The following is a 26,569-nucleotide window of genomic DNA, read 5'->3' on the forward strand; positions in this document are numbered from 1 at the left end:
CTTCCAGTGTAAAACACTCACCCGGCGATGGCTGAATGGTAGTCAGCCGAACTATCGCGGAAAGAAGTCGACGTCATCCGGCTGAAAATCTGAAACTCCACAGAATACGAAATTATGCTTATCCATTACGGATATTTTAGAACCGTGACTGTATATTGAATGTAAATAAGTTATACACAACTGCAACCAGTCACTTTTTTCAATAATAATGCTTTATTACATGAACCGGCTTTCGAACCTTTTCAGGTTCATCTTCAGATGGTTTCGGGAGGATCCGGGAAGTTACATCATTACTGGTAGTAGCATAATGCTGGGTGCTGGTTCTATGGCAGAAAGATGGGTCACACTTTAATGTATCGCCATGACTATAGCTTATCTGTCGATATGGATGTAAATTTAGTTTTTACTTACTGCGACAGTATAGGTGGCTTTTTTCGTATCTGTCTGCCTTCGTATCTGTCTGCCTATACTGTCGCAGTAAGTAAAAACTGAATTTACATCCATATCGACCGATAAGCTATAGTCATGGCGATACATTTTTTCACAATGTGCGTGGTCTCGGCGAGTGTAATAAAATTTTCGCATACATTAGTTAGCGTCGATAAGATTTTTAAACATTTTTCCTTGAGCAATGAACTCCCCCTCATCCTTTCAAATACACACAAATCCCTCCTGCTCGTTATGAGTGAACTGGCGTCCATTATTAAAGGTTTTACGGAATCGAAAGAGATAATCGACAGACACTATTTGTGTAAAACAAGTGGCGCTCGGAAGATCCGATATTTTATCGGGATAGCAAAACTGGTTCCCGCCTAACACGTAGTTACAAAAACGAGATTTTGATTCCGAAATCAGGTTTTCATCTTTCACAACTCTCACATGCCATCTTAATGACTAATGATACGTTAATAATGTTCGTTCACAAAACTGTAACCGTTCCAGATTACTAAGACGAAAGCTCAAGTACTGGACTACATTGCAGAATGCTCCACGGTATAAAATGGTTCGCCCGCATCTCGTGGTCGTGCGGTAGCGTTCTCGCTTCCCACGCCCGGGTTCCCGGGTTCGATTCCCGGCGGGGTCAGGGATTTTCTCTGCCTCGTGATGGCTGGGTGTTGTGTGATGTCCTTAGGTTAGTTAGGTTTAAGTAGTTCTAAGTTCTAGGGAACTGATGACCATTGATGTTAAGTCCCATAGTGCTCAGAGCCATTATAAAATGGTTCAAATGGCTCTGATCACTATGGGATTTAACATCTGAGGTCATCAGTCCCCTAGAACTTCGAACTACTTATACCTAACTAACCTAAGGACATCACACACATCCCGAGGCACTTAGCGACGGTAGCGGTCGCTCGGTTCCTGACTGAAGCGCCTACAATCGCTCGGCCACAGCGGCAGGCTCCACAGTATAATGTGGAATGATGGCTTAAGACATAGATAGTGATCTGGCTGTCACGTGAACACGTTAAGCTCAGTGACTTCCGAAGAACTCCTGGCGACTAGTGCGCTATACATCGAGGTGACAGAAGTCATGGGATAACCCCTAATATCGGGTCGGACTTCTTTTTGCCCGGCATAGTACAGCAACTCAAGGTGGCATGGACTCGAAAAGTCGTTGGAAGTCTCCTGCTTAAATACTGAGCCCTGCTGCCTCAATAGCTCAATAGCCGTCCCAAATTGCGAAAGTGTTTCCAGCACACTTATAAATGTTCGATGTGATTCATGTCGGGCGATCTGGGTGGCTAAATCATTCGCTCGAATTATCAAGACCGTTCCTCAAACCAATTGCGAACAACTGTGGCCCGGTGAAAAGGAGCACTGACATCCATAAGAGTTCCGTCGTTGTTTGGAGATATTATGTTGTGGTCTCCAAGTAGCCGAACACCCAGAGGATCCAGTCCATTCCGCGTAAACACAGTCCACAGCATTATGAAGCCGCCACCAGCCTGCACAGTGCCTTGCTGACAACTTAGGGCCATGGCTTCGTGAGGACTGCGCGACACTCGAATCGCATCAGCTCTTACCAACTAAAACCGAGGCTCCTCTGACCACGCCACGGTTTTCCAGTCGTCCAGGGTCCAACCGCTATGGCCACGAACCAGGGAGAGGCGCTGCAGGCGATGTCGTGCTGTTAGCAAAGGCCCTCGCGTCGGGCGTCAGCTTCCATAGCCCATTAACTCCAAATTTCGTCACACTGTACTAACGTATAAGTTCGTCTTATGTCGCAATTGATTCCTGCTGTTATTTCACGCAGTGTTGCTTGTCTGTTAGCACTGACAACTCTATGCAAACGCCGCTGTTCCCGGTCGTTAAGTGAAGGCCGTTGTTCACTGTGACGTCCGCAGTGAGAGGTGTAAGAGGTGTATTGCTCCTGCAATATGCAAGGTATAAGAAAATCTCTGACCAGAGGGCAGTGTTGACTGCAGTAGGAACTGTGTAGCTGTAGCAGTAAGTTGTGGCTAGTCTGGAGTCTGCTCTAGTCTGGTATGGTGTATCGTGTTGGCTGGCCCGGTCGCGGTGCAGCGATCTCGGAGCCTGAGTATTAATGTAAGACCCATGTAAATGTTTTAAAAATCTCGTAATAATAATCTTCCTCATAAAAAGTAACTTTTAACAATCATTCATTTCAATTTAAAGAATTTACTAATTTCTCCCATCCATGATCATCCCGATTATTGCAATAGAAAAATCAGTTGCTTCCTTTCATAAATGACAGATAGGTCGGCCAGCATTGCACAGAGCTGTGCCGGAAAAATTTTTTGTAAGAGCAGATATATCCGGCGACTTCATGGAGGTAAGAATTTTTCCTTTTTTTATTCAGAATGATCTTTCAGGGCCATGACGCAACACTGCTGTCGTCCAAAATTTACCAGGTTAAATTCACAGTGAATTATTGAAATGTCATAAGTGAGCGACAATTTAATTGAGAGGTTAGTTACATTGTTTTATTACCAGGTTACTGAATTCATTTTTTATTGGGACGTTACACTGAATGTGAACGACATATTTATAATTTTTACTGTTGAGAGGTTTAGGAATTTTTCTGTCTTGAGGTTACGCCAAATGTGAATGAATTTTGAGCTTAGATTAAATCAGAAAGAATTTTGTGTGGAGGTTAATGTGAAAAGAATTTTGTAGGGAGGTTACAAAAGAGAAGGAATTCTGTTGGGAGGTTACACTGAATGACGGTATTTATTTAATATTAATGATTTTTAAATTATTTTGTGGGGAGGTTACAGAGGTAATGCCTGAAATTTGGTATTCTCGGCACACCCTTGCCACTGTGGCTCTCGGAATATAAATTTGTGGATCCTGCATATAATACAACAAGACTGGAGTAAGATAACTGGGAACAATGTGAAATGTGTCCCTACAGCGTTCACTCATATTCTGCACTGCTCGATTCGTCGACTTACACTCCGCATGTAGCGCGAAAACAGAGATATTGCAGCTTACCCATGGTGCTTGGAGGTGGAGGAGGAGGAGGAGGCGGCGGCGGTGGAGGCGACGGTCTGCTCTAGCGGAGGCGGTCACAGACTAAAGAGTCAGCTGAGCTTCGGTCGACCCTCGGCCCGGCGCCCTTATCACGGGCAAACACAATGCGCGGGACACCTTCTGTGTTGTCGGCGCCTGCACCCGTCATATGCGTCTGCCTCTCCGGTAGTCCCGGTGCTCGACATGAGCACCGCCTCCTTCCCTACATTTAGGTGGGCCCCATTTCTGCTCACACCTCTTTTCACCGTAGCACAAGCTCCCGCATAAGGGACATAGAAATGTGCATCCCTGGCGATGAGGAACGATTGAAAGAGTTGAAAGCAAATAAGCCGCTAGGTCTGGATGGAGCCGCAGTTCGGTTTTACAGCCGGTGGCGCAGGTGGGGGTATAACCCCACATTGGGTAAAAGCCCGCACCGAGTTTTTAATTGACTTCTATCGATTCAGGATCTGACCTCTGACCACCTGGTGGTACGTTTGTTTCCTTGTAATGTATCGTTCCGTGAAATTTCGTCCAGGCATGTCGCTCCAAAGGTGAGAAACTGATATAGTTACGTTTTTTAATACTCACATATAATTTTTCTGATGTTTCGCTTGAACGTTCTGTAACGTACGTTTTGTTAAGAAGAATCAACGAATTACTTTTTGATACCGCTGCATTTACGCTTCATTTTCGCGTGGAAGTACACTATGTAATCAAAAGTAACCATATACACCTCAAAACATACGTTTTTCATATTAGGTGCATTTTGCTGCCACCTACTGCCAGGTACTCCGTATCAGCGACCTCAGTAGTCATTAGACATCTTGAGAGAGCAGAATGACGCGCTCCGCGGTACTCACGGGCTTCTAACGTGGTCAGGTGAATGGGTGTCACTTGTGTCATTCCTTTGTATGCAAGATTTCCACACTCCTAAATATCCCTTGGTCCACTGATTCCCACGTGATAGTGAAGTGGAAACGTTAAGGAACACATACAGCACAAAAGCGTACAGGCCGACCTCGTCTGTTGACTGACAGAGACCGCCGACATTTGAAGAGGGTCGTAACGTGTAATAGACAGACACCTATCCAGACCATCACACAGGAATTCCAAACTGCATCAGGATCCACTGCAAGCACTACGACAGTTAGGCGGAAGGTGAGAAAACTTTGATTTCATGGTCCAGCGGCTGCTCATAAGCCACACATCACGCCGGTAAATGACAAACGACGCTTCGCTTGGTGTAAGGAGCGTAAACATTGGACGATTGAACAGTAGAAAAACGATGTGTGGAGTGACGAATCACGGTACACAATATGGCAATCCGATGGCAGGGCGTGGGTATGGCGAATGCCCGGTGAAGGTCACCTGCCAGCGTGTGTAGGGCCAACAGTAAAATTCGGAGGCGGTGGTGTTATGGTGTGTCGTGTTTTTCATGGAAGGGGCTTGCACCCCTTGTTGGTTTGCGTGGCACTATCACAGCACAGGCCTACATTCATGTTTTAAGCACCTTCTTGCTTCCCACTGTTGAAGAGCAATTCGGGGATGGCGATTGCATCTTTCAACACTATCGATCACCTGTTCAGAATGCACGGCCTGTGGCAGAGTGGTTACACGACAGTAACATTCCTGTAATGGACTGGCCTGCACAGAGTCCTGACCTGAATCCTATAGAACACCTTTGGGATGTTTTGGAACGCCGACTTTGTGCCAGGCCTCACCGACTGACATCGATACCTCTCCTCAGTACAGCACTCCGTGAAGAATGGGCTGCCATTCGCCAAGAAACCTTCCAGCACCTGATTGAACGTATGCCTGCGAGATTGGAAGCTGTCATCAAGGCTAAGGGTGGGCAAACACCATACTGAATTCCAGCATTACCGATGGAGGGCGCCACTAACTTGTAAATTATTTTCAGCCATGTGTCCGGATACTTTTGACCACATAGTGTAACTGTCCCAGTTGGTCCCCGAAATCAGCAATAGCGCATTTGTCAGAAAATAGCGAAATGGGGTAATCCCCCGTACGTGTTTTGGGGTAAATTCCCGCAGCTCCACCAATGCGACAACAATTCTTCAGTGGTAACTCCCGCAAAAGATGACGTTCAACACACACTGCGTTAGATTATCTCACCTGAAGATATAATACCGCTGTCGAGAACAAAGATTTAGGAGAAACTTTCTGTCAAAGCATTAAATCTGTACTTCTAACGCCGATACCCAATACAGAACGAATGAAAGAAGAGGAATGGGAAAAGAAAAGCTTGCTACTAAGAAGGAAAGACGTGCCAAAGAAAGAAAGTAGTGTGCTATAGAAGTAAGAAGACGAAATATAGATTTCACTACAACAATGCCAAAAAAAAGGGAGAAAACAGATCAAACAGCCAGTTGATTGTATTCTTCAGATTCAGATTCAGACTTTTGACATTACGATAGTACCTCAGATATAGATATGGACTCACTATTTGGCGAAGAATCACCTGAATAACAAGAAGTAAAGAAGAAGAAGAAGGAGAAGAAGAGCCTGGCACTTCAAGGAAGAATTAGAGGACCTATCAAAACACATTATTTACTGGGTACCTAGACAGCACTAAGTAAATGAGCTCTCTTAGGTTACACTACTAATCCTCCTCACGTGCGCAATAAAGTATTGTTTACGTACAAGTATTTTTAAGCCTAATGTTAAAACTTGCGAGACATTTCACTTCAGTATTTTGTTGAGTAACTTGGGCACAAAATTATTATGTACAACAATGTTAAAAAGGGTTATTTCAAGTGTTTTTACTACGCAGTCATCCTTTTTTATACATGTTTATCTCAAATGGGGCAAAGACACGCACTGTGAGGCTTTATCCCATTTTGTAGGGTAAAACCGTACAATATCTGTCTTAACTAAAACGTAAATTTATCTGTAAGTATTAACCAGCCAGAGCTGGAATGTGTATGGGTTATAGGTAACAACCCAACTTCTGCCCCTCATTGATCACAATACTGAAAGACTGAAAATTGAGGGGCTCTACCCCCACCTACCCTACTCTCCGGCATTGGCTCTTGAATTAGCTTCCATTTGCCGTGAATCTCTCACCAAGCGCGAAGTCCCATGGGAGTGGAAAAAGAACAGGTGACTCCCGTACACAAGAAGAGTAAAAGGACAGACCTACAAAGTTACGGACCGACGTCCTTAACGTTGGTTTGCTGCAAAAGTCTCGAGCATATTCTAACTTCCAGTGTAATAAATTTCCTTGCAACAGAAAAGCATCTGCGGAATTAAAAACTTTGCCGGCATATCCTCTTCGACGGCGAGTTTTCATCAGAGACAAGGTTGTCGTCAAGGGTTCCTCCTTGGAAGCCTGATAGGAGCGCTGTTATTCTCTGCATGCATAACTGATCCGACGGACACGTGGGGCAGCAATCTGCTACTGTTCGTTGATGATGCTGTGGTCTATGGGAAGGTGCCGTCGTTGAATACCTGTAGCAGGATACAAGATGAATTAGACAAAATTTCAGTTGGTCTAATGAAGGGCAGCTATCTGTGAATTTAGAAAAATGTAAATTAATGCAGATGAGTAGGAAAAACAACTGTAATGTTCGAATACAGCATTAGTATTGTGCCGCTTGACACAATCACACCGCTTGGATATCTGGATGTAACGTTGCAAAGCGACATGATATGGAGCGAGCATGTAAGATTTGTGGTAGGGAAGGTGAATGGTCGACTTTGGTTTATTGGGAGAATTTTAGGAGAGTGTGGTTCCTCTGTAAAGGAGACCGCGTACAGGACACTAGTGCGACCCAATCTTGAGTACTGTTCGAGTATTTGGGATCCCCAACTGGCTGGATCGAAGGAAGACATGGAAGCAATTCAGAGGCGGACTGCTAGATCTGTTAGCAGCTAGTTCGGCTCTAGGGATTTCAAGTGCCGCTCTCCTCCTCATTCTACTCGCATTTTCAGACGTTGCCAATCTCTTTCACAATGTTATTCATCCACAATGTCTTATTTTCCCAAATCACACTTATTGATACTTCTTTCTGACGCGAATACGGCTTCAATATCGGAGCCAAGTATGGGGTACCTGTCAGTCAAGCAGAAATTAAACGTTTGCAATGTAATACAGTTTGAGTTTCAACTCCAAAATTAATTGTGCCAACTAAAACACAGTTATGTCACACGCAGAGTACATAACAAAAATCTGTTCACTTTTTCTCGTTCCTGAGCAGATGGGAGCGTGCTGTGTGGTGGGAGAAGCACCAAGACCGTCGCGGGGAGAGTGACAAGCGGGGAGTAGAGGCAACGTCTCCTTGCTCACTATGAATGACAGCCTCCCAGAGGTTGCCTAAAAAAGAGGATTCTTTGTCCTATGACATTTACTCCAAAATAATGGGTTGAAAGTTATAACTGGGACAAGGGAAAAACTGGACTTGCCCGAGCAAAGCAGGATAAAATAACTTTTATGTGCTAGTAGATGTTGCGATTTTTCTTCTTGGCCCTGGCTCTTGACACCACATCTGTGATGCATTGCCAATCCCAGAGCGTGAGGATCAGATGGGCTAGGTCTTTTTTAGATACGACGTTGTGCAGGTTTGCAGCTGCCCAACCAAAGTCGTATGGTTGGTGGCGAAGAGGGGGTTTGGGAACATCGGGAGGGGTAAAAGGGTATGGATGGTAGAGGTACGGATATGTGCCATCTCGCAGCGACTCCGCTAGCATGTCCATCACCAGCTTAGCCGCTCGCGGGTTGTCCGGTAGCGGCAGGTGGTCATGTTTGCCATGTTTGGCAGCCTCCTTTCGGACCATAGCAGTGACAGCAGTGACTTGTGCTGCCTCTTAGTCGTCCTCTCCTTCCAGCTGCTGTACCACCTACTCAGTTTCCTTGACAACCTCTCCAGCAACCTACGTTTCCGCGTCGGCCAGAGAGGCGGTAGTCGGAGTTCCTGCATCTGCCCCCTTCCTAATGGGGATCGGCGTCTCTTCTTTGCCAGTCGCAAGGGTCAAGGCCTCCGTCAGCTGCCACACCTGACGGCGCGCCTCTTCCAATTCCGCCCTCAGGGACGCCCTGTCCTCCGCGATGGCCGGCCGCAGTGGCCGGCCGCGGTGGCCGAGCGGTTGTAGGCGCTTCAGTCCGGAACCGCGCGACTGTTACGACCACAGGTTCGAATCCTGCCTCGGGCATGATGTGTGTGATGTCCTTAGGTTAGTTAGGTTTAAGTGGTTCTAAGTTCTAGGGGACTGATGACCTCAGATGTTAAGTCCCATAGTGCTCAGAGCCATTTGAACCATTTGAACCTCCGCAATGACGGAGTTAAGGGCGGCAACGGCTTCGTCCGTGGCTATCTGTAGCGATTCGCGGAAACAATCGTCGTCATCTTCTTGGCGGCGGCGCGGCCCGCTTCCCCTTCTTGGATAGGGGGTCGGGGCGGCCGCCTCGTCTTGTTGGGCCACTTCTCCAGGTTTAGCGGCCTCAGTCTTCTTATTCCGCTTCTGCTTGCTCCTATTCTTTATGTAGCTGCAACGACGATGGTTTGCAGCGTGTGCGCCGCCGCAATTGGCGCACTTCGGAGCAGCATCTCGCGGCTTATTACAGTCGCGTGTATCATGTGCATTCGCACACTTCATGCACGCGACATATTGCTGCAGGACTTTGCTACATGGCCAAGCTGTTGGCATTTGTAGCACTGTTGCGTCTTCATCTTCGTCTCGCTCTTCTTTCCGCTTCGCACTTCATCGGCCAGGTGCTCCAGTAGGACGGCGAGAAGGCGAGATCTTGACTTCCCCTTGGCTTCGCCTCCCTTGCCGTGTCCAGCCATGTCTGCGACGTACAACAGCGACAGCGACGATATTAACTGCAGCGAGTCCAGCAGCGGTCTCCCAGTAGGGGCAAGCAGAGTTCTTTCCGGTGCAATGACGCACTGGAAAGACAGGTTCCGTGATAGCGAGTGTTTACATAGACGTTTATCTTCACATGCGATACATACTCGTAGCGCAATGCAAAGAGAAAAAAAGCAAGCACATACCTGTTCATTGCACAATGAACGACTGTTCACTGCACCGCTGAACACTGATGGACAGCTTATTTTGGCAGAAGCTGCAAAAGGCGCAAAACTCCCGAATTAAGTCAACGAGTTCCGAGCAGAACTAAGGGTGTCTGTGAATAAGGAAAAATAAAGAGACTACACTATTTAATGAAAATACATAAAATTGCAACCAGTCACTGTTTTGAATAGTTATTTGTTATTCCATGAACCGCTTTTCGAACCTTTCCAGGTTCATCTTAAGATGGTTTTTTGGAAGTTATATTACTACTTGTACCAAATGCTGGCTTCTGGCTTCCGACAGTATGGGCGGTTTTTTTGTGTTAGTATCCCTCTGTCTGCTTCCATTTTGGTGGCCAGTTGGTACATCACTTCACACAATGTTACACAATCTGTATACATTTACATTGTCATATCGACAGTTGTATAGCGACAGTTGTACGGCACATGCTGGATGCTGGCAAAGTTTCTGTACCACAGTGTAAAGGTATACAGAGTGTGTAACAGTGTGTGGAGTGATGTACCAACTGGCCGTCAAAAAGGAAGCAGACAGACGGACACTAACAGAAAAAAGCCGACCATACTGTTGCAAGCCAGCACCCAGCATTATGCTATAAGTAGTAATATAACTTTCAGAAAACCATCTGAAGATGAAGCTGAAAAGGTTCAAAAACCCGTTCATGGAACAATAAATAACTATTCAAAAAAGTGACTGGTTGCAGTTTTATGTACTTACATTCAGTTAACAGACACGGGTTCTAAAATATCCGTAATGGATAAGCATAAGACAATAATATGTGAAATAACACCTGCAACACTAGGTTTGCTCAAAGTAGGTGACACTGGGCAATCTATTTCGCCGTTAGACAGAACAAACGTAGGCTGACTCTTCATCAAATCTCTATTAAGTAAATGACTTACAATGCACGACATAAATAAATAAAACAAAGGTAAAACTAATGATAAACGTATGATTAGACGCTTCCTTCACACTACATATATTTTTCTTGCTTTGACATCAGCGAAATTCTGTATGAGTTCATTCAAATCCAAACATTCGGCTAGTTCTTGTTCAGTCGACACCGTTGCCAGCCCACACAGTTGTACCTGGCCCATTGTTGACCTCTGGTACGTTTTAATCGGTTTAAGCTTCGAAAAACTTCTTTCTGCAATTGCCACTGTCATCGTTTGTGTTAGCAAAATTCGTAAAGCTGTACTTACGTTGAGCCCACTTTGAGTTCATCTTCAAAATGGTCAAGACTGATGTCCTTAGCCTGTCCTTAGCCTGTCCTCACGTTCCACATTGATTTCTGCTGTTATTTCACACAGAGTTACTTGTCTGTTAGCACTGTCAACGCTACGCAAACGCCGCTGCTCTGGGTCGTTAAGTGAAGGCTGTCGGCCACTGCGTTGTCCGTGGTAAGAAAAAATGCCAGACCTTTGGCTTTCTTGGCACACTCTTGACACTGTGGATCGCGGGACATTGAATTCCCTGAAAATTTCCGAAATGGAATGTCCCTTACGTCAAGTTCTAACTGCCATTCTGCATTCAGAGTCTGTTAATTCCCGTCGTGCAGCCGTAATCGGGTCGCAAACCTTTTCATACGAGTCACCTAAGTACAAATGACAGCCCTGCCAATGAGTCGTTCTCTTATACCTTGTGCACGCGACACTACCGCCATCTTTGTGTGTGCATATCGCTATTCCATGATTTTTGTCACATCAGTGTATATTGTGCTGCATTTCTGGTTCTTCAGTTTTGTTATCTTCTTCTTATACTGGAACTGTTTCTCCTTCCGTCTCTTTCGTATCTGCATTGTACAACCTATGGTCGGGTTTTCCATATCGAGTTGGGTTGCCAGTTCGTTAGCGTGTAGTGGGTAATCTTGGAATTTAGATCCTTTGGTAGTTTGTGAAATACTCTGTTGTCTTTCCGAGTAAGTCAATAGCTTTCGATATATTTGTGATAATACTTTGTGTGTTTTGCACACAAAATTAATGCAGAGTAATATATCATACCATATTACCACTGAGAAAAGGGACGTCAATTCACAGAAGTTAGTCAAGCTGTCAGCCTAACATGCAACAATTCTGTCGGTATTATCGTCATCATTGATTTCAACCAATGCATCACAGACCCTCCTATGTTCTAATTAAAAGAGGCGACTGCATCACTCCCATGTTCCCGTCTTGTTGTACTCAACGGTCTTATCGTTAGGATAGGTATATTACCATTCAAGACTGCTCAGCACTGAGTAGAAGGGGAAGAAAAATCATAAAGTTTGCTCACCAAACAAAAGAATGAAACTGTGTATTCTGAGATCTTCGCAGCATCATTATATTGATTATAACTTCATCACTGAGAAAGAAAAAGTAATGAGGAAAAACTTAAAAGAAGTAACCAGACAAAGCACAAAAATTAATTTACAAGAGCCTGGCCAGATGAAGGACGGTGCAAATGGTATTAATGACAGATCCAAATGAGGAGCAGTGGTGGGCGAAGGGTTCCATGAATCTTTTCACGTGTAAATGCCGCTTAATCACAATATGTGGATTTAAAAGACTATGACATGTGATGTGCATTGCTTTTTTTACTAATTCTTTATTTATTATTACATACTGTTTTTCTCAGTGATACTGCCAGAGGTGTTTAAGGTACTGTGTAGTATCTGTTAGGCCATAGCATGCTGACATTTATGTTCATTTATTTATTATAAAGTTCTTCGCTTCTGTAGGAGAATGGTAGAAATTGATGTGGAAACACGCCACAAGCAACTTTTTTTTTTTTTTAAAGGCGCACCCTAGGTGACCAATACCACTGCTTTATTTGCCATCTGTTTCACAGTATCATAGATAATTTCCCATAAGACACTAGCTTTTATGAATGATTCGCATTTCCAACTTATTCTCACACTTCTTCATTAACGAAAAATTTCCATTTAACTCATCATTTGCAACCATATTAAAATTAAATTTTCCCACCCCCAAAAACCTGACGCCCTGTGCGGCAAAGTCCACCCTCCCCCCCCCCACCCCCCCGCTGCGCCCTGCCCCCCCCCTCTCCCCACCTAGAGCCAGCCCTGGTCAACGGTAGGTTCTAAGAACTCGCAAGTATTGTGGAAATGCATGGGGAGCTCAAATGGGAATCCCCGGAGCGAAGATGACGTCCTTTTGCACGAACACTACTGAGAAAATTTAGAGATCCGGAATTTGAAGCTGAGTGCAGAACGATTCCAGTGTCGCCAACGTAAATTTCACATAAGAGAAATTAGCGCTCATACGGAGGGATATAGTCGTTTTCCCCTCTCTCACTTTACGACTGGAACAGGAAAGGAAATGACTACTAGTGACACAAGGTATCCTCCGCCACACACCGTACGGCGGTTTGCGGAGTATGTTTGTAGGTTTATCTACAGACTACTCCATAAAATTTTGGGCGAACTGCCAGATGTCGGTAACTTGTTGCGACGATATTTCGGCGCAGAATCTTCTGACCATCTTAAGGTGTGTATTGGTAACAGTGTACCGAACTGCCCCTGTGCAAGGCAGAAGTTTATAAGATGCCGTGCGAGTGCGGAAAATCAAATACGTAGCAAACGACGTGTATTGTTCAAGAGCGCGTTGTGGAACACAAGCGGCATACTCGCCTCTTTCAAGCCAGCAGATCACTGTATTTCACTGGTCATTCGATGAAATACAACGCAACAAAAATTATGGCCCACACTTCTAATTTCTCGAATCCCATTACCAGTTAATCAGTCAGTACGTCGTTCTGCGATTTTACCGCGTGGAGACGATCGACTTGATATCGATAAGGTGCACTTTCACCACAGAAGTTGCGTTCAGCCGCGCACAGACGTGCAGCAGAAGCAAATGTGCTCAGACAACGCGCGCGCAGTGACAGCCGAATAAGCCACTCGTACACCGGTGAGGTTTTAAATAGAGCTCAGTGTACTCTAGCCAGGATAACCTGAAGAAGACCAGAAGACTCTGCTCCGAAACGTTGTGGCAGCAAGTAACTGACTTCAACAAGAGCGGTCCTATCACATTTTCCTGGAATACTCCTGACGATATCCTAGTCCCTGATAAACACTCTCCGGCCAGGACAAATACTGGGCTCATTATTCAAAAAGGCCTCGAGCCACTCATACACTGATCAGCTAGAATGGCTCAAATGGCTCTGAGCACTATGGGACTAAACATTTATGGTCATCAGTCCCCTAGAACTTAGAACTACTTAAACCTAACTAACCTAAGGACATCACACAACACCCAGCCATCACGAGGCAGAGAAAATCCCTGACCCCGCCGGGAATCGAACCCGGGAACCCGAGCGTGGGAAGCGAGAACGCTACCGCACGACCACGAGATGCGGGTGATCAGCTAGAACAATATGACCACCTACCTAATAGCCGGTTATGTCCATCTGTCACAGATGACAGTGGTGCCGCATCATCACATGGAAACAATGACGCCTTGGTAGGTCGCTGGAGGGAGTTGGTGCCATATCTGCACAAACAAGTCACCTAATTGCTATAAATTCCAGGGAGGGGGAGGGGGGGGTGGCGAAGAACTCTGAAGCCACGTTCAATCCCATCAGAGATATGTTCGATCGAGTTCATATCTGGCGAGTTGGGAGGGGGGGGGGGGGCATCACATCAATTGGAACTCGGCATTGTGTTCCTCGGCATTGTGTTCCTCAGACCACTCCATCACACGCCTGATCTTGTGACATGATACATTATCTTCTTCAAAAATGCCACGGTCGTCGCGAAACACGATCGCCATGAAGGGGTGTACGTTGTCTGCAACCAGTATAGGACCCATCATGGTGTCTTTCATGAGCTCCACTGGATCCATGGATGAATGTTCGTCAGAGCATAATGGAGCCGTCGCCAGCTTGTCTCTGTCCCGCAGTACAGGTGTCAAAGAGCTATTCCGCTGAAAGATGAAGGATTTGCGCCCCCATATCAGCATTATGATGAAGGTGTCGGGATTCATGTCCGCGGCTCGTGGTCTTGCGGTAGCGTTCTCGTGTTCGATTCCTGGCGGGGTCAGGGATTTCATCTGCCTCGAGATGACTTGGTGTTGCGTGTCTTTCATCATTTCATCGTCATTCACTCGCAAGTCGCCGTAATGGCGTTAAAGAACTTGTGGAGCGGCGGCCGAACCGCCCCGCGAGGGGTCTCCCGGCCACCAATGCCATACGCTCATTATCGGTATTCATCATACCATGCAATCCTCTGCCACTGCGCCATTGTCTAGTGCCGATTGTCATGTGCCCATTTCAGTCATAGTTGCCAATGTCATGGTGTTGATATGTCCTGGGTTAGCAGTCAGCCCATCCTATGACATCCAACATCTGTAATAGTGTGTGGCTGCCCAACCCTATGACGTCTGGAGATAGTTTCATCGTGGTTTCGCCACGTGTTGGAGACACTCTCCACAGCACTCGTCGAACTCCCGACAAGTAGTGCAGCATCTGAAACGCTTGTGCCGAGCCTCCAGGCCATCACAGTCTCTTCAGTCAAACTCAGATAGATCATGTGCCTTGCCCATTCTAGAGGTGGACAGCACTCACAGATACTACATGCACCATGCATGTGTCTGACTAGTAGACATTCCTCGTCAGGTGACGTGGCTATCGCCTGGATGGGTTTATGTAAATAGCAGTTCGGTGGTCATAATGTCCTGGCTGTGCTGTTAACGCAGAGTGGGGATTATTTGAGTTAAGACATTCTGAAACCTTATTGAAAATGAACTACCGCTTTGCCCTGTATATTTCTTAGGGCAATCATTGTACGAGGGCCGTTCAGAAAGTAACCTCCGGTTGATTTAAAAAAATACACCAAGTTAAATAAAAATATTTTAATATATACATCTTACAACTACATCTTTGCACTATTTTTCTACATAGTCTCCATAGCGATTGAGGCACTTATCGTATCTCTTCACAAGCTTTGAAATTCCTTCTGCATAAAAATCACCCGCTTGTGCCTGGAGCCAGCCTGTGACCGCATCTTTGAGCTTAGAGAGTCTTAGAAATCTGTGGAAAACCAGTAGACAACTCCGACATTGAGAAACGTCGATTTTCACGAACTTTTGCATCAACTGTCTGAACGAGTTCGTCAGTCACCAATGATGGTCTACCACTCCTCTCTTCATCATGAACGTTTTCTCGTCCACTTTTAAATAAACGTACCCATTCACGGACAACTCCTTCACTCATAACTCTTGGTCCGTACACGGCACAAAGCTCACGATGAATAGCTGCTGCAGAATATCCTTTGGCTGTAAAAAACCTTATGACAGCACGCACTTCACATTTGGCGGGGTTTTCTATTGCAGCACACATTTCAAACTGCCACAAAAACTAAACTAGCGCAGGTACGACGTTCACTCGACCACGGCTTGATGCCGACTGACCTGTTGAGTGCGTGAACGCACAGATGGCGTCGCTACTGCCCCCACAACCCGCACTGTGACCAATCGGAGGTTACTTTCTGAACCGCCCTTGTATGTAATGCAGTATACACCTGCTTCATTAGCTTCATTAAATTTATTCACCCCAGCATTTTCCTTGTGCCTGAGTTTTCTGCCTGGATCTGAAAATGTTAAATACACTGGAATAATGTTTTTGGATCTCATATGTCTGCCAGTTTTTTCGGATATTGCACCCAGATATGGTATTCTACAAAAATATAGAGCATTCCTTTGTCTGCTCAGCTGGTCTAAGCGTTATAAAATCTACTTCTAATGCGCTATGGGAAGGAAGATTTCTCTTTTTCAGTATACTTCTACTGATTGCGTTAACAAATTCTGGATCGTAACTGTTACACTGATTTACCTCATATTCAGCCATTTGAGCTTCTCTGGTAAGGGGCACTTCATGCATATGGTTTAAGATGACTCGGAGTACTGCGGATTTATATTTCATAAGGTGGCATTACTGCCTGTGTATGACAAGGTCTGTCGTGGTTGGTTTTCGGTAAATATCGAAGTCTATAGTTCCACTTTTACAGTCACTTGGAATTCCGAAAAACGTAAGGTGTCATTCTCAGTGCACTGCCCTGTGATCTGTATCTTTTCGTTCAAACTGTTTAGATCCTGTAGAAACTGGCCACTTTCAACGTTATTCAAATGGTTCAAATGGCTCTGAGCACTATGGGACTTAACTGCTGTGATCATCAGTCCCCTAGAACTTAGAACTACTTAAACCTAACTAACCTAAGGACATCACACATATCCATGCCCGAGGCAGGATTCGAACCTGCGACCGTAGCAGTCACGCGATTCCAGACTGTAGCTCCTACAACCGCACGGCCACTCCGGCCGGCTCAACATTATTACCATCATATTATACGAAAACATCTTCCACATATCTATTCCATAAAATTAATCATCTAGCATGATGAGGGAATTTTGTCATAAATTCTTGCTCAAAGATGGCCATAAAAATATTTGCTGTGCAATAGGCAAGTAGAGAGCTAATGGGTAAGCCTTCTTGTTGTGAATAAAAATCATCCCTGAATTTAAAATAATTAGAAGATAAAACAATTTTTAATAAAGCCAGCAATTTTTCCAAGTCCTTAGATGTTCTCTCCCAATAGGTATACAGGTTCTCCGCGATAATACTTTGCACCGGAACAAGAGATATTAGCATACATGTTAAAGGCATCACATGTCATCAACCATGTGGTTGGCTTTATAATTACATCCTGTAAATTGTTTATAGCTTTTTTCCTATTTTTTATACTGAAGTAACAAGATGTCGGAAATGTTTATTCAGGTACTTTGCGAGCAACTCTTCTGTGTCATAACCTGCACATCACACTCCCAACCTACCTAGAATTCACAATAGGGCGTAATGGTTTACCTGTTTTGTGAAGCCTTAGTAAACAGTTTTTCCAGCTGTGAGTGGAGCTCTTCCTAACATCAAGTCGAGGAACTGTTCACCATATGGTTCGAGGTGCTTGAGAAATTGCTGTGAATATGCGATTCTGTTGACTTTTTGTTGAGCTGTGTGCAGTTCTGGTACCTACCTTGTACACGTTTCTGAAAGCCAAGTGTTTCAATAATGGTTTCGTGCAGAAGAGCTTCGGAGATTTCTGGAAACATTATGTTCTCACTGGTCAAAGTCAACGGTTGCGACGAATCATTCCTTCTACCTTGCTTACCATCTCATCAGTCATGACTGAAGAAAGCTCTCTCCTTTGTTCATCATGAACGCTTGTTCTGCCAGTTTTAAACTCTGACACCACTTGTACATATAAGTACGATTCATCTCACCATACACATAAACAGTATTGATTCCATTAAAAAACTGGAACAGCTCCTTTTCCTCTGAAGGAGGAGCCAGGTTGCGCTCCTCGCCTCGCAGCTGGCGGGATTCGGAACAGACACACACATTCACTGCACTGCACTGCGCTGCAACAAAAGTTTTCAGCAAGCTGACACAAAGGAGCGTGAGTTCTACAGCAACGCCTTGTCCTTGAACGCAGCGCTGCCAACTTTGTCAAAAAATCGTTTTGAGTGTTAGAGATTCAGTGCTCTTAGTTTCTGGAACACAGAGCTCTCTCTCTCTCTCTCTTTCTCTCTCCCACCCTCCCTCCCTCTCTTTCCCACCGATTACTTCGCCATATGGGGTCGGCCGTTATAATTTTATGATTTTTCATTTTAACTTTATGACCATCTGATGTTCCTTCTGCTACAACAATGCTGGGAAGGTAGAGGGGGGAGGAGTTGATTATGTGATCCATCTCTACATATAAAAGGCAATTTCACGACTGACTCCCTGACTTACTGACTCATCATCGCCCAGCCCAAATCGCTAAAGATAGAAACTAGAAATTTCGAGAGGGCATGGATCTCACACTGCAGGCATCGTTTAAGAAGAGATTTTTCGAAATTCCACGCCTAAGACAGTGAAACAGCGGATGTAATTTTTTTATAAATATATCGCTATTGAGGCAACAGTGGATGAAAGTTTCTTTAAAAAATTTTCATTGTTAAAGAACTACTAAATTGTTTTTAAAACTACATCTACGAAGACTGGTATTTGACTTCACAGTTAAAAATAAGAAAATAACTGTTTCAGTGCTTTTGGAAATTCAATCCCTAAGAAGACGAAATTTTTTGCGAAATATTTCGTAATGAAAGCATTTTTAAAGTTAAATCTATGAAAATTTGCATTTGGCTTCTTGGTTAGAAATAAAAGAAGCATGTGTTACTGTTTTTGGAAATTCAACCCCTATGGGGTCGAAATAGGGGATGAAAGTCTTTGTGGAAATATTTCATTATACAAGCATTTTTTACTCAAAATCCATGAAAAGTTGTATTTGATTTCTTTGTTACACTAAATAAAAGGGTGTGAAATAAGGTTGTAAGGTTTTGAGAGTAGAACAACAACTGTGTAAGCTGTAAATATTTTGGTTTAATGTTGCAATCCTATCACAGAAATACACGCATTGACACAGTTTTTTGGGTGATCATTGTCAGGAATTATAATTGAATTTATCTGTCTTGCATCAATGACTATCCTAATACTCCCCTTCTTCTTGTCTATAATTTTCAAAGGACTGTTGTATGTTGAGGTTGAAGTTTCAATAATGTCATCTTCTATCATCTTGTGTAATTCTAAAAATACTTGTCTTCGGTAACACAGTGGAATAGTGTAAGGTGGTTCTCTAAATGGCTTGTGTTCTTTAACCTAGAATTCATGTTGAATGTTCTTAATGGCACCGGGTTTTGGTAGAAACACCTCGGCATTTTGTCGTTATACTCCTAATTCGGCTTTGTCTGTATCTGAAATATCCCTTACTTGTCACAACTTACTATCGATCTCTTGATGAATTTCCACTATTACCTCGTCATCTACAGGTATTGTTTCTTTCGCCGTCCTATATCGTGGATGTCCCTCCTCCGATTGATACAGCTCCAGTTGCGTAGTCAATTGTTTGCAAGCCCCTGGCATCTCTTCATGTCTGAGTTTCTCTTCAAAATTAAGACGCACCTTTCCGAGCATCATATACCCTTCGTACATATTGAGTGTAACTCGATTTTGACTCATAAAATCGGCTCCTGTAATTATAGGTACAGAAAGTTTTGGCACAATTACCATGTTCGATTCTATTTCATGCCCTTGACATGAAAAAGTTACACGCGTTTGTCTACTACTTACCGCTGACGCACCCATGATCGGTCGTTTGACTTTAACACGTTTTGTCCGTAACACTGGCAGTGTCTGTTCAGCGTTACATTTCTCAAAAAGTTTTTCCGAAATCGCCGTCATTTCGCTTCCCGTATCAAGAATGGCGACCACAAGCATGCCACCTAACTCAATCCGAACTATCGGTTGCACCTCATGAGGAGCTTTAGTTTCATTTTCATGTATTAATGCCTCCTCGATCGAGTCATAGGTTAACCTGTGAATATGTCTACCCTGGTTATCCCATTGTTTTGTTATCGTTACTTTATTCTCCTCATTGCTTTTAACACCTGTCATCTGAATGCTTTGGGATTAAGTTATTTGCCCACAATCTTTATTAAACGCCTCTAGTACTTCTTCATATTTTCCTGTCCTATATATGTCATCTGCCTTAGGTATAACTACTGGTGTTATCAATGGTGCTTTATCCTCTTGGCATACTATTTCTCTCTGCGTTTCGTATAAATGAGCTACATCTTTTACAATTTGGTCATCATTAGTTTTTGTACTTCTGCGTTTATTCACCGTTAATAACTCCTGTTGCTCATCATCGGTCGATTCCCAATCAATTAAATCCCAGCATGCTGGTGTCTGTATCCAATTACCCCCTAAACCTACTTCAGAATCTTGCCAATCAAAACTAAGTCTATTTACATGTTTAATTATATAATTAACTTCCTTTTGCGATTGAATCACTTGTGACTGGTCTTCGTACCGTTCATTTCGTCATTTCTGTCTTTTGCCTGGGTTTGGTGGCCTCAACTCGATTTCCTGTACCGGTTCATTTCGCTAAAGCTTGATTTTCCCAACCTTTCTGCGTTCTGTCCATTCCATTTCCACCTGAGTAACTTGGATTTTGTTGTTGAAAACGTCTAAACCTTCCTGCCTCGTTTGCACGGTGATTATATCTCGGATAATAGTTACCTCCGTAGTTTCTAGGACCAAATCTAGTATTGTAATTCCGCGGCTCACCAAAACCATTATTATTATTCGATCTCTGTGAATTTCCAAAACCATAGTTATTATTGTTATCCCATGGGCGATTACCATAGTTTCCAAAACGATTACCTTTTCCTACGTTTTTGTTGCCATTGTAATTATTATTCTACATCTACATCTACACCCATACTCCGCAAGCCACCTGACGGTGTGTGGCGGAGAGTACCTAGAGTACCTCTATCGGTTCTCCCTTCTATTCCAGTCTCGTATTGTTCGTGAAAAGGAAGATTGTCGGTATGCCTCCGTGTGGGCTCTTATCTCTGATTTTATCTTCATGGTCTCTTCGCGAGATATACGTAGGAGGGAGCAATATACTGCTTGACTCCTCGGTGAAGGTATGTTCTCGAAACTTCAATAAAAGCCCGAACCGAGCTACTGAGCGTCTCTCTTGCAGAGTCTTCCAATGGAGTTTATCTATCATCTCTGTAACGCTTTCGCGATTACTAAATAATCCTGTAACGAAGCGCGCTGCTCTCCGTTGGATCTTGTCTATCTCTTCTATCAACCCTATCTGGTACAGATCCCGCACCGGTGAGCAGTATTCAAGCAGTGGGCGAACAAGTGTACTGTAACCTACTTCCTTTGTTTTCGGACTGCATTTCCTTAGGATTCTTCCAATGAACCTCAGTCTGGCATCTGCTTTACCGATGATTAATTTTATATGGTCATTCGATTTTAGATCTCTCCTAATGCCTACTACCAGGTAATTTATGGAATTAACTGCTTCCAATTGCTGACCCGCTATATTGTAGCTAAATGATAAAGTCTAATAGATTTCTGCTACCCCCCTACCATTGTTTTCTCTCACTGTACGTTGTCTCTTCGCGCCATTTTCACTGAAGATGAATTCAAGTTCTCTTATGCTTGTATATTATCTCCTGCCCCACCAACCAATGACTGCTGATAACTTAACGGTAACTTCATTGTGCACATACGTATCAGTTCCCCATCACCTTATGGATTATCTAAACACTGATTCTTTTTGTCATTTCTTCGAAAAATCTAACTGGTTTCTTTTCTCCTGAATTTTCGAATAACTCTTTCTGTAACAATTCATACTTTATTCTATTTTGGGTTTCCGTGGACCAGTATCGCTCCAAGAATGCGGATTTAAATTGCTCATACGATTGTTAGTTTGCACCTACTCTACGCATGGTTTCCGCTATCGCGCCGTCCAAATGCCCACAAATGAAATCAAGTTTATGTCTAAGTGGCCAATACTGTGGTAAACCGATCTGGAATTGATTTATAAATGTGCTTGGGTGTAAGCCGTTCCCGTTTTCTTTGTAATGTAAGAATTTTCTGACTGTCAAAAAGTGATCATTGTCAAATTTTTCTATTCCACCATACGGCGTTTGTGTTTCCACAACATTATCCGTTCCCTTCAACTGTGTCATGTTTTCTTGTATTCGTTCTACCATATTTGGGTCCTGAGATGACAGATTTACCTCCCATCTAGCATCGTATCTACGCAGTGGTGGGCAGTCATCTAAGCCGTACCGTTCCTCGTGTATCGGACTGAAAGATTCGTTTAAATTTCCCGTTACTGAATCAGTGTTTTGTCTTCCTATTTGATTCATATTGACTTACGGCCTATAACCAGTTGTACTATAAATTGGAAATTGAGAAATTGGTACATGTGTCGTCGCAACTTGCTCTGTTCTCGCGTCACTTTCGTACGTTCGGAGGGTCGACTGCCGCTCTGTTGGAATGCGCACGTTTACCGTCTCTCGCTCCGTTGTCTGTTGTGACCGCAAATACCTGCTTCGCTCACCTATGTTAACTGTTCTCTTCCCGTTTGCTTCTGTTCCGTTTCGGTAATTACTGACGCAACCTCTTGTGAATATACTACTGGAAAGTCATGACTTTTTTGTGTTCCCGCTACTGTTACGGAAAATTGCACAACTGATTTGCTTACTTCTGGATTTCTGTCCATCACTATGCCGCATGACACTACCGATTCCATTGCCTCACTACTGCTTTCCGTGCGGTTCTCGATATACTGTTTCAGTTCTGTATGAAGCTGTTCATACTGTTTCTGATTTTTCGAGACGATGTTTTCAATGCGTGTATCGAATTTTTTTTAATGCGGCTCGCGTGACACATTTTCTGACATTGAGCCCTTCCACGATTTGTTGCGCCTTACCAGACGTCTTACGTGCTAAATTATCAACTCTTTGATTAACATTAGACACTGCATTCTGCACCTGGTCAACGTCATAACGCATCTTTTTCTGGTCAGCCATTAACGATTCTATAAACTGGCGCGACTCTCTCGCCTCTCTCCTGATTTTAGTAAACTGTTCATTAACTTCCGTTCGTAGTTTTTGCTGATCTTCGCGGACTTTTTCGAATCCAGCATAGGTTTAAAATTTAAGGTAGCATTTGTATCTGTTTTTATATCTGACAACATTGCATTTGTTTCAGTTTTAAGTATGTTAACCCTGCAAAAAATGGTTCAAATGGCTCTGAGCACTATGGGACTCAACTGCTGAGGTCATTAGTCCCCTAGAACTTAGAACTAGTTAAACCTAACTAACCTAAGGACATCACAAACTTCCATGCCCGAGGCAGGATTCGAACCTGCGACCGTAGCGGTCTTGCGGTTCCAGACTGCAGCGCCTTTAACCGCACGGCCACTTCGGCCGGCTGTTAACCCTGCATTTGTCTGCTTTACGGCCCTAGTGAGTCGCTTCAACATTGCGAACACAATATTTGACTCTTCGCCATCGCCACCTGTCATTGTTTGATGTAAATTTTGCCGTTCGCGTCTTTCACGTGACGTCTCACCGACTTCCGTACATAGTGCGGACGCACATACACACATTCTTTCTGTTGGAAACTGTCTCGTATGTTTTAGGATTACTACATTTGGTTCAAAGTACTGAAGTTGCTCGTCTTCCGATTCTGCTTCTGACCCACTAGTTCCATCATTTGTTTGTTTTTGTGCATTCTCAGATTGTGATACCAATCGTGAAACTACCACCATTGCCTCTGCACTATCACTACGTTCCGTGACTCGCACTCGATACTTTTTGTTGTACATCAACCTCTATCCTGTCAAGATCTTCACTTTGCCCTATCTACGATAATCTCCGTTCTTCCGCCATCTCATATCATGTAACTAACCTCCGTCTTTCTCGAATTGTGCGAGCCTGAGCTCTCGTCAGCATCAACTTATATGATCTTACACGTTTCCAAAATATCATAGAAAGTTTCTTAGACTATGTACACATCATTAGCGACGCCGTTCACTGTTTCTAGAGTTTCAAACCAACTGAACAACGCCGCGAATAACTTCGCGCGCACCAGTAAGGTCATGCACAAGCTACTTTTACACCAACATAAACATTATCTTATTTATTAATACAACTTCTCTACACTTCGGATCACACATTTACTGTATTCTGACCACTTTACATACACATATATTGGGTAACCTTGTCACAAAAAGAACAAAACAAAAGAGAGAAAAAATTTCAATTAAAAAATTTTAATTTCCCTTTCTAATTTGACTAATTGCTATCCACGCAGACCAACTGCCATCTGGGCAGGGTCGCCATTCTGTAAGGTTTTGAGAACAGAACAACAGCTGTGTAAGCTGTAAATACAGGGTGATTCAAAAAGAATACCACAACTTTAAAAATGTGTATTTAATGAAAGAAACATAATATAACCTTCTGTTATACATCATTACAAAGAGTATTTAAAAAGATTTTTTTTCACTCACAAACAAGTTCAGAGATGTTCAATATGGCCCCCTCCAGACACTCTCTGCTAGCTCTGCGAGTCGATTTTCCTGGGCTGCGAACAAATGCTTGCTGGATGCGTGCTACATTTTCATCACCCGTTCTCGGCCGTCCAGAACTTTTCCCTTTGCACAAACACCCATCCTCTGTAAACTGTTTATACCAACGTTTAATACACCACCTATCAGGAGGTTTAACACCATACTTCGTTCGAAATGCACGCTGAACAACTGTCGTCGATTCACTTCTACCGTACTCAATAACACAAACAGCTTTCTGTTGAGCGGTCGCCATCTTAGCATCAACTGATGCTGACGCCTAGTCAACAGCGCCTCAAGCGAAAAAATGTAGAACTAAATGAAACTTTATAGCTCCCTTAATTCGCCGACAGATAGTGCTTAGGTCCGCCTTTTGTCGTTGCAGAGTTTTAAATTCCTAAAGTTGTGGTATTCTTTTTGAATCACCCTGTATTTTGGTTTAATGTTGCAATCTTATCACAGAAATACATGCATTTACACAGTTTACATTGTGACAATGTTACAACGGTTTCAAACGAACGCATCTCGTCCTCAGAAAGTGAAATAATCTTAAACAAAACAATAGTAAATTTGAACTAGAAGTTTCTTTACAAAATTATTCTTATGACTACGTCATGATGTTGAGCAGTACTGCAATAAATCATCCAATTCCGGTTCAAAGTTCAGTATTCTTTAGGATGACAATCAAGTCTAAGGAGGATGGTTAGTTTGGTGACAAGTTGAGCAAAAGATTACCCGAGGTCACTCGAGTCTACAGTGGAAGCGGTATTTACCTTAGCTGTGATGAGCTGTTTGCAAGGCTGCTCTTGCCCACTGCTGATTTTTCCAGAAGAAATTCTCCCTATGTTTCTCCTTATGTGAGGAAACATATACTCATCCCTAGTCTTGGAATATGGCGATATGCACGTGCATGGCTGGAGCAGCATGCATATTAAAATGCCCTCTCAGTCCTCGCAAGAACAATCAACTAACTGGCTGGTTTGTTTCTCCACAGTTGGAGCTCAATGACGCTACAGCTGATATCTAGCTGAATGTCAGCCGCAGTGAATGCAGTGTTGACACAAATTTCTCCTCTGCGTCATACAGAGCGTTATGCGCCCCATTCTGCACTTGACGCCAATTCGGAGGAGGGTCCCCGAAAATTTTGCTCTTGTCTTTCTTGTAGCCAAACTGTCTCTCCACCTGGGTTCTTTCGTTCTCCACGTCATGGCTTTTTTCGACCAATACGAGCATTCCTCTTATTTTTGTGGAAACTCTCTCTGCCAATCGCAACGGCCCTACCATTAAACTGTGTCGAAATCTCAGCACTTTACCCCTTCCTAGTTCGTTTCTGCCAATGGGACGTTTTTGTGCCTGCTCCAGACGCTGAAAAGTTAGATGCGTAAATCACATGTATACCACTCGCTGTTCACGTGATCAACTTCATCACTGGTTTTGTTCGTATCCATTTTTAATTCCGAAACGTAGTTTTCTAAAGCTTCTTTCTGTCCTACTTCTGGTGGCCCGTTACTTGCTCTCCAGTATGTGTTACCTGTCCGCTGCGGGACGCCTCCTAAGAGCTCTTCATGGTGCCTCCCATGGTGCGGCCTCTGCTTCTGCCCACGCCTGCTTCCACACAAAATGTTTCCTCTCGCTGCTTGTTTCACCTTCTGCTTATTGACATGCATTATATATTAGTGGTGTGTTAATACCATCGATTGATTGTCATCCCTTTTGCATTACATACTTATAGGCAAATCTGTTCATTACCGCCGAAGTAAATTAGGTGTCATATTCACCTTCCCATTAGGATGTATAACACTCGTATGTAAGGTGCGAAATTGACCTTCATTTATTCTGCTACCTTACATGGTGAAATGTTTTATGAAAACCTCTCATTGTGAAAGCATTTTTAAAGCTAAATCTATGAAAATTGCTATTTCATGTCTCGGTTAGATACAAAGACACATGTATTAGGGGATGAAAGTTTCTATGGAAATATCTCCATAAGAACGCAAAACGCATAATTAACCAAAACCTTGGACTCCAGCTATTAGAATCGCTTTTTAGTCAGAAAAGCGTTCGGAAATG

At 43.6% G+C, this 26,569-nt stretch overlaps 1 protein-coding gene across 2 annotated transcripts in view; it reads right to left on the bottom strand.

The window, feature by feature from the left end:
• Positions 1-26,569, bottom strand: part of LOC126236785 (uncharacterized) — a 192,471-nt gene that overhangs the window by 147,535 nt on the left and 18,367 nt on the right. The window contains exon 1 of one of the 2 annotated variants that reach the window (XM_049946367.1): positions 3,457-3,536. The exons of the other annotated variant lie outside the window; for it this stretch is intronic. Coding sequence (XP_049802324.1) covers positions 3,457-3,460 — 4 coding nt within the window. The 5' untranslated portion in view covers positions 3,461-3,536. Of the gene's footprint in view, positions 1-3,456; positions 3,537-26,569 lie in introns of those variants that run through there. 2 annotated transcript variants of the gene reach the window in all.

Source organism: Schistocerca nitens, chromosome 2 (assembly GCF_023898315.1).
Source record: "Schistocerca nitens isolate TAMUIC-IGC-003100 chromosome 2, iqSchNite1.1, whole genome shotgun sequence".
Classification (NCBI taxonomy): domain Eukaryota; kingdom Metazoa; phylum Arthropoda; class Insecta; order Orthoptera; family Acrididae; genus Schistocerca; species Schistocerca nitens.